Here is a 9,567-nt window from a genome sequence, read left to right on the forward strand (position 1 = left end):
GACACAGAACTGTCAATTTCCCTGATTGCAAAGTTTTAGTGGATAGCACTGCTCTAGAATATGGACTGATGAAGTAATTTTATTGTTACAGTAGACTGGAAAGAACATTGGCCTTGAAGCCCGAAAGACCTACTCTTGAATTCTGCATCTGTCACTTATTACCTTTGCGAATCTTGAGCAGGTTCCTAAACAACTCTGAGCCTCTTGTTTTCTCAACCTGTAAGCTGAGGATCAGAAATAAGGTGCTAGAAATATCACTGTTACTCAATAACTCCAGAACTTATAACCTCCCCATTCTTCATTGTAGTCCCACTGCAGTCTTGTGGCTGCCAAAGGCCCTTGCACAGAATAAAAATACACTGTTCCCAAAAGATTCAAGAGGTTGGACATGGTGGCTCATGCCAGCACTTTGGGAGGCCTGAGGCGGGAGGACTGCTTGAACCCAGGAATTCAAGACCAGCCTGGGCAACACAGTGAGACCTTGTCTTCTGAAAACAACCACCACCACCACCAGCACCACCACCAGCACCACCACCACCAGCACCACCACCACCAGCACCACTTCCCCACAAAGATTTAAGAGAATCACCAAGCCTAAGCCCTTAGTGAATGTAAGAATTTTCTCTGTAAGATTTCATCTTTTTCTTGAGGAGTAGGGTGGGTGTAGGCTGGCCTGTTTTATAAAGGAAAGACTCATAAAAATAAATAAAACAACTTAGAACTGAAAAAAAGTTATGGTTCACTGTTCTAGTACATTAACTCCAAAAATTAATTTGAATGAAGGAAGTTGGATATGAAGGTGTAACTTGAGTAAATGGGTCAGGTGTCTTGGTGGTACTTCCCAAGAGAATGGCAGAAGAGCAGTCACAGAATCAGGTATAATTACCTGTATGCATAATCAGATACTAACTTTTTATTTAAAGAACAAATCCCTAAACAACTTAATAGCTTGCTGACCTGACAAGACTATTTTCCACTTTTAAGACTAGGTAGGTAAAACACACACTCAAGAGAGGCCTTAACACGCACAAAATCATTTTCTGTTGTCTTATCACTTCTCTCCAATAAAGCTATTCCTTTAAATAATTTCCCTAATGAAATGACCTGGTTAAGTGAGTTTTCTGTTCAACTAAGAAAACTTTTGCTTCAATCAGTTGAGAATTTTCTAAAGTAAAATGCATGAGTTTACTTTCTCCCTAAGAATGTTCTAGCTAACATAATAAATACTCCTGATGATTTTAGGTCTCATTAAAACAATTCAACCTATGATACTACAGTGGAGTTAAAGTTACAAAATACTGACATTTTAAGGCTGACCCCAGGTTATTCTCCGGATATCTGCTTGACTTTTAGAAAATAAAACCTAGTATTAGCTTGTTTTCTTATAATTTGCCTTCATTTCTTACACACATGAACTGTAAAAATAATTCCAGACGACTGAAGCTCTGATTAGTTAGCTTCTAGTTACTCACGGTTCAATTATATTTGTGTTATGTCACACTTTGAATTTCACAGGACTTGTGAAAAAAATACAATTCATCTCAGGTTTATGCTAAATGGTAACTGGGTCCAGATAACTTTCCCTACTGACTACTTTAATAATCAAACCACTTAGGAGTGATGGCTAGATTAAGTTTCCAGGTAGTAAAGAAAAGAATTAAGCCTATTTCACTTAAAAAAAAATTGGATCTGTATTTCTTTGGAGAATTTCTCCCACCCTCTTTTCATTTTTTGAGACAGGGTCTTGTTCTGTTGCCCAGGCTGGAGTGCAGTGGCACGATCACAGCTCACTGCAGCCTCGATGACCTCCTGGGTTCAAGCGACTCTCCCACCTCAACCTCCTGGGTAGCTGGGACTACAAGTGTGCGCCACCACACCGGGCTAATTTTTCTATTTTTTTGTGGAGATGGGGTTTTGACATGTTGCCCAGGCTGCTCTCGAACTTCTGGGCTCAAGCAATCTACTTGCCTCGGTCTCCCAAAGTCCTGGGATTACAGGCGTGAGCCACTGTGCCCAGCTGAATTTTCCCTTTAATGGAATATTCAGTCCAAAGAAAAGAGCAATCTGAAATAATTATACTGTTAACATTAGTTTAAATAAATCCATCTGAACTTACAGGTATTACAAAGCATGTCTAATATGTCCACAGAATTTAAAATCTGAGAGGTAATTACCTGGACAAACAGTTTACTGAGAAGTCAAAAGACAGAAACTGTTTCACTTATACTTAAAAGTGTGCTACGGAAAAGAACTTGGGGGTTTCTAGCTTTAAAATAGGCCTTGTTACTTCTCATTCAGGGAATTAAGGGGTACATAATTTCTAGTAACCTTTTTCTATTTTATACCGAAGACATCCCCCAAGACCAATTACTTCTCAGCCAAGTGAAATCCAAACACATTAACTTTTACTTTTTAAGTTAGAAGCAACATTTCTCCAACTATATCCTTAGATGATAATTAGAGCACAATCGTTACCATAACCAGTTTTGATATCCCTATAGTCAATGTAGAACAAACTGTCCTCAAACACCCATACCTTCAATATCCATATCAACATACTGGAATCAAGTACACTTTTTAGTACTGTAGTTTCTTGGAAGAGCTAATCTAGCTTTGCTGACTGCATCCAATTATTATTAGAGGCTGTAAAAATGCCTGAAAGAACCCTCGACTAAAAAGCAGAAGAGTTATAATCCTAACTCTCCAACAGAGTAATAGTTTTGCATCTCTGAGTCTCAGTTGACTTAACTGCCTGCCTACAGCACATAGGTTACTGTATGGTTAACATTAAAGCACCATAGCTCTTGGCTCAGTGCTGGTAACCAGTAGACACTCAATTAAACAGATAGAAAAACCCTACTTAGAAACATATTCAGACAAAATAAAGTAGAAAAAGTAATAAATATCTTTAAAAAAAACCCCACCACCACTATTCTGGGCAAAAATAATACTTTCTTTGTGGAAAGAATTATCTGTATCTGCTCCCATCCTGTGTGTCCCAAACTAAATTCTGCTGCTCAGGGATGTGGGCAGCTGATAGTCCACAGCTGCAAAAAAACAAAGGCATAAACCTTATTTTAATAAACCAACAACATAAATGTAGTGCTAGTAAATGAAATAGTAAACTAAATTATATACAAAAGAATGTTTCTAGTTTCAGAGCCCAGTTTATTTATTTATTTTTTTGAGACAGAGTCTCACTCTATTGCCCAGGCTGGAGTGCAATGGCACAATCTCGGCTCACTGCAACTTCTACCTGCCAGGTTCAAGAGATTACAGACGCCCACCACCAAGTCCGGCTAATTTTTTTCTGTATTTTTGGTAGAGATGGGGTTTCACCATGTTGGCCTGGGCGCCCTCCTCGGTCTCCCAAAGTGCTGGGATTACAGGCGTGAGACACCAAGTCTGGTCTCAGAGCCCAGTTTAAAATGTTTGATCTTTCTAACAGACTCATTTATAATCATAAAGTATAGTCCATATTTTGTTTTGTAATTTGAAGCTTCCTAAATAATGGATTGATAGAAACTAAAGTCACTCAATTTTAAATGTAATAACTATAATAAAACAGATATACTCACAGCTTGCATTTCTATACAGAAGAAATGGTTCATGGAGCTGAAATTCCAAATCTTTATTCACTGGTTCAACTAGATTGTGCATATTTAGTCGATTCACAATGGTAAAACCATGGTAAGGGGAAGCTGACCTTAGATTTAATAGAAGAAAAAAAAATATGCAGTTACCATTTAATCTGTAGAAATGTTATCTACTATGTGCTTTATTTTCATTTCAGAAAATAGTACGTTAGAACATACAATATTATCAGCACTTACACCTGTAAACAAAACATTTAAGTCAGATCATACTCTTCCTCTGATGAGAAGTCTCCAAAGACAGTCTCTCAGAGTAAAGGTCAAAGTCCTTACTGAGGCCACCAAGGCCCCACCTGATGTATTCCCCCTCTGACTTCATTTCCTATGGCTCTTCCCCACCTCCTCCTCTCCAGCCACACTGGGCTCCTTGCCACTCTCTCTGCACGTGTGCTTCTACCTAAAGACCTCTTCCTGGATTACTGCCCCAGAAGCTGCACAGCTATCTCATTTCCAGCAAGTTTTTGTTCAGATGTCACCTTTTTCATGAGGCCTACTTGAACTACCCTTTTTAATGTTCCCAAGCTCAATACCTCTAACCTTCCTCTTTTATCCATACCACTTATTTTTAATATTTATTGTCCTCCCCCCACTAGGATGTAAGCCCCCTGCAAATGGAGCTTCTGTCTTACTTTTTTCACACATACATCCCAAGATTACTGGGATTACAGGCGTGAGCCACCACGCCTGGCCGATCCCTTTCTTTTTAAAAGGAGAAAGATGAATAGCAGCGAACAAACAAAGTGTCTAAGAAAGAAGAGCTTGGTGTACAAATATCAAAGAACTACACTTAAAAGAAGAAAAAAAAAATGAGTGCATTTAGATAAGACCTCAAGGCTTTGTATCAAAATTTAAAAGAGTATTTGACAAATTATTTTAAATTGGCATCAATGGAGAAAGGCAATCCTTAAAAAGCAACTCAATACAAAAAAAAGGGAAAAGACCAGATATCAGTAATAACTCCTGTTGACTCAAGCTTTAGAAAACAAGGGAAGGAACCTGCCCCTGTCAGAGTAAGACCTTAGAGGAATCCAGGAAAACAAGCACCCCATGACTATCATACACTGTCAGTTGTCTTTAGGCCCCAAAAGCTGCCTAACAAAAAAGTTGCAATTTGCAAACCAATCTTAAAGATAATGAATTTTTGAATAAGTTAAAAATAAAAAATATGCCATTATGAATAATCCAAGCTTTCTAAAGAACTCTCAAACAAGATACTGTACGAAATCTAGAACTTCTGGGGGTTGGGAAAGAGGACAGAACCAGTCATAAAAGACAATCACCCATGTAGTAATGAAACAACAGAGGGATTGACCTCTCAATAACATTATTTTACAGAGCTAGTCTATGTATTGTCTTTTCCCCAAATATATATCTTTTTTTTTCTTTCTAATATGGGGGTAGGGAGAGCGAGGCAGGTATCTGTTTTAGACTCAATCATTATTATTTTGAAATTGCTTTGCTAGACTGTTAATATAAATTCTAGTTCAGTTTATTCTGAATCACAGAAAGGCTCAGAGAAAAGAAAGAACCTGGTTAAGATTTCACAGCTAGGGAAAGATGAAAACTTGAAGGGGACTAGCAGGAAGGTTCCAAAGACAAATGTACAACAGAATTGAACCGTTTGACATTGTTCACCATCAGACTGTTAAAAACAAATACACATATTTTAAAAACTTACCTTCGATATACAAATAAGGTCCCTTCTATATCAGTTTTCTCCTATGAAAGACAATGAGTCCATTAGTTTTTTTTCCCCATAATCAGACCCCAAATAGTCCCAATGGAGAAGTAATGCTTCACGTTTAAGATCAACTTGTTTTATTTCATTTATTATAAAATTAACCACTTTCAAACAGATAAAGTCTCCCTCTCATTTCACAAATTGTGGTTACCATTTCTAATGTATGCTTTCAGTGCTGATGCATACATAAGCATATGCAATGTTTAATCCAGTAACATATCTGTATCTGCAGCATTTTTCTTTTTTAATTAGTAAAGGAGAAAATCATAGAATAAACCTTCACTTTTTATAGCTAAAATGTTTTAGCCAGATTTCTTAACTTCAAGGCTAAGGTCCTGTATACTGCAATTTCTTCTCTTTTAAAGTTTATCCAAGTTAATTTTAAAAAAGGAAAGGAATGAAATTTTTTTTATAGGATACTTTGTTTCATCACTGGGGAGTTTTCATATATTTTCACAACTAGCAAAATTTGTGGTTAAGAATTCCTACCAAACAAAACCAGCTTGTCATCTTTAGAACTTGAAGAATCATGAATACTGAAAGTATACCCTGCCTAAGTGTAATTATTAGAGGCCTTTACCATAGGTCATTTTCTGTGACAAGAGTATTTAGGTTTTAAACACAGTTCAATGTTTTTTAAAAAATAAATAAGCTTATTAGTCTGCAATTTACAGCCTACAATGGACCTAAATACTTTACTGTAATCAACACATTATTAACATTTTAAATGTTAGTCATATATTGAATGTGTTGGGATTAAAAAATTTAGAAAATTGATCATCTTGATTTCTTCCAGAAGTACCATCCTAGCTTAAATATCATTATTTTCCTTCCTAAGGATTCAGAGGCTTTTTCTTACCTTTAAAATGTTAGGTTATTACTATAAGAAATTGGTAATCAACTGTCTTACAGTAAAAGAAAACTTGCCCACCAGAAAACAACATGCAAAGTTACAACTCACTGTAAAATAACAACAAAGAGAGAAAAGATTTTTGTTATGCTCTATATGCCAGGATCCAAATAAATGGTAGCAGCTTATTTTTCAATTCAGGTTATTATAGCTTGTATTTCAAATTTAAAACAGAACTCCACAATGTAAAATTTTAAAATATTGAAAGCCTTTGTGGGCCGGGCGCGGTGGCTCAAGCCTGTAATCCCAGCACTTTGGGAGGTCGAGACGGGCGGATCACGAGGCCAGCAGATCGAGACCATCCTGGCTAACACAGTGAAACCCCGTCTCTACTAAAAAATACAAAAAACTAGCCGGGCGAGGTGGCGGGCGCCTGTAGTCCCAGCTACTCGGGAGGCTGAGGCAGGAGAATGGCGTAAACCCGGGAGGCGGAGCTTGCAGTGAGCTGAGATCCAGCCACTGCACTCCAGCCTGGGCGACAGAGCGACTCCGTCTCAAAAAAAAAAAAAAAAAAAAAAAAAAAGAAAGCCTTTGTGAAAAACTAGAAAAACTCTTTAGTAAAAAGTCCTAGCCCCGTCTTCACCCTTTGTCTGCAATCCATATTTCACAAATTTATATATATGCCAAGAAAAGAAAAAAGATTCATAAAATTTCAAACTAAGGCAATGTCTAAAATAGCTACATTTAAAAAACAATCTACAATTTTATTCCTTGTGGCTTCCCATACCTCCTTCTCTTCCAGGAGGCAAAGATAAACAACGTGATTATAAAAACTCTCTTCATCTGAATTAACTGTTCATAAATGCCAAATGATTTTCGATAAACTACTAATAAAAATAATCTACGCATCCGTATTATAGGGTAAACGACACACTACAGTCATCTTCCAGAGTTGTTAGTTTAAGGATTTCATATCTTATTGAAATGTGAACTCCAGTCATTAGTGAATTCAATCCAACAAACATTTACATATTATTTTCTAAGTGTAAAGCCTGTAACCGAATGAGTTAATTAGGAAGGGTCAATTACAAGAAAGTGGGAAATTATGCTAGTTGTTTTTAAACAACTAACAAAGCTTCAAGCAGGGGCTAACGAGAATCAGTGAACAGACTGAATGTAACTTTTCGGACCCTTTCCAGTGCACGAAAGCCAGAAAGTACTGAGTCTGAGGGGAACATTCAGAGATGACATCACCAGCATCATAGGCGGAACAAAACACATTTACAGGGTCTCTCTTGTTTGTACAGAGGTCTTCGGGGATCCAGTGAACATGGAAGCCCTTTTTCTAAGTGGCTTGAAATCTTTTTCGAAACTGTGTAGTTTGATTAAAGCCGGACCCACCGCACTCCCCCTTCCAAGAATCGAAACTAATTGGATTTTAAGCTTTATATCCAAATGATCTCTGCGAACCGGGCTCTCATTTACGTCTGCCGGGGGAGAGGAGGAGTGTTTATTTTATAGACAATGTACATGTAATTTATCTAATAATCCGCAAAGCCTCAAGCACAAGCTTTCAGGTACCCTTTTGACCCCACCGGTCTCATAACTCCCAATGTATCTGCAAAGGCGGCAGGTCGCCCACGTCCCCAGACCCGACGCCAAGGGACTGATCCTGCTCCAATCCTCCCCTCCACTGGCTTTTCCTTGGGATGTCTCGGGGCACTTCTCTCACTCCTATCCCCCAATCCCAGGTGGACCCGACACCCCTCAGGCTCTGGCTCGGCTCTTCGCCAGTCCCTGGCCCCGTCTTCACCTCCCTGGCCTCTTGCTGTGCCCCCCACCCCACAGCAACCCGCGCGGCCCCTTTAAGAGACCGCAGCGGCCGGGCGGCCGTCCTTAGAGCCAGGCGGCACTCACCCACTGGTTGGCCTTGGGGCAGAAGGTGTACAGAGCAACCTGGCCCGTGAGGTCTGCGATGCTGGTGATGTAGGGGTCGTGTTGCTTCAGGGCCGCCAAGCTCATCTCCTGACCAGCTCGACTCAGCGCCTCCATCTTGAATCCCGGAGCCTAGCCCCTCTGGCGGGGGCGGAGTCGCGGACAGGAAGGTGCTATCGAGGCAAGGTTCCCCCATCTGCGTCAGTCCCCTCAACTTCCGCCTCTACGTGGGCCTCGCGGCAGGGCGGTACGTTAGCCATTCTGGTCCGCCACGCGCACGCACCGGGCGCCGGGTTCCGGCGTTGTCAGAGTCCACGGTCCTACGACGTGGGGCGGTGTCCACGGCTGCGCAGTGGAGCTTGCAGGCTGGCGCCCCGGCGCTTCCTTTCCCTGAGCTAAAACGACTGGGTCCTGGGATCTAACCTCTAGCTCGCTTGCTGAGCTCTTTCCAGGCAAAGGCAGGAGACCGCCGAAGTGCTGGCCTCGCGGTTCGCTGTCTGGCAGGGCCCGGGGCCACAGAAGGGAAACACCTCTGTGGAATGTGGAAATGCGGGACTCTACTGGGCCCGTTTAGAAAGCACAGAAAAGCATGGAAGAAAGGGAGAGGCGAGAAGCCTAGAAAATTACCCTACATCTTAGGTATGGATATATCGACCTAAAAGAAAGATAGGGCAAAGTTAATGCAAGCAGAGTTTATTTGGGCCAAGCTTGAGGATTGCAACCCAGGAACATAGATTCAAGTTGCCCTGAATATACACTGATTAGCAGAAGGTACAAGTGGATTTTTTTTCTTTTTCTGTATTTCTTTCCTTCTTTCTTTCTTTCTTTCTTTTTTTTTTTTTTTGAGACGGAGTTTCGCTCTTAGCGCCCAGGCTGGAATGCAGTGGCGCGATCTCGACTCATTGCAACCTCCGCCTCCAAGATTCAAGCGATTCTTCTGTCTCAGCGTCCCGAGTAGCTGGGATTACAGGGGCGCACCACCATGTCCTGATAATTTTTGTTTTTAGTAGAGACGGGATTTCGCCATGTTGGCCAGGCTAGTCTCGAACTCCTGACCTCAGGTGATCCACCCGCCTCGGCCTGAGATTACGGGCTTGAGCCACCGCGCCCGGCCCTTTTCTTTTTTTCTTTTTGAAACGGAGTCTCGCTCTGTGGCCCCGGCAGGAGTGCAGTGGCGCAATCTCAAGCTCACTACAACTTCTGCCTCCAGGTTTCAAGCGATTCTCCTGCCTCAGCCTCCCATTTAGCTGGGATTACAGGCGCCCGCCACCACACCTGGCTAATTTTTTCTTTCTTTTCTTTTTCTTTTTTTTTTTTTTTAGTAGAAATGGGGTTTCATGACGTTGGCCAGGCAGGGCTTGAACTCCTGACCTCAGGTGATCCGCCCA

At 40.9% G+C, this 9,567-nt stretch overlaps 1 protein-coding gene across 1 annotated transcript in view; it reads right to left on the reverse strand.

The window, feature by feature from the left end:
• Positions 1-8,406, reverse strand: part of DCP1A (decapping mRNA 1A) — a 58,510-nt gene extending 50,104 nt beyond the window's left edge. The window contains 3 exon segments of the mRNA XM_010376193.2: positions 3,579-3,706; positions 5,332-5,372; positions 8,162-8,406. Of these exon segments, the coding sequence (XP_010374495.1) occupies positions 3,579-3,706; positions 5,332-5,372; positions 8,162-8,296 (304 nt within the window). The 5' untranslated portion in view covers positions 8,297-8,406.
• Between the last annotated feature and the right edge of the window lie 1,161 nt (positions 8,407-9,567).

Source organism: Rhinopithecus roxellana, chromosome 1, assembly GCF_007565055.1.
Source record: "Rhinopithecus roxellana isolate Shanxi Qingling chromosome 1, ASM756505v1, whole genome shotgun sequence".
In the NCBI taxonomy this organism is placed as follows: Eukaryota; Metazoa; Chordata; class Mammalia; order Primates; family Cercopithecidae; genus Rhinopithecus; species Rhinopithecus roxellana.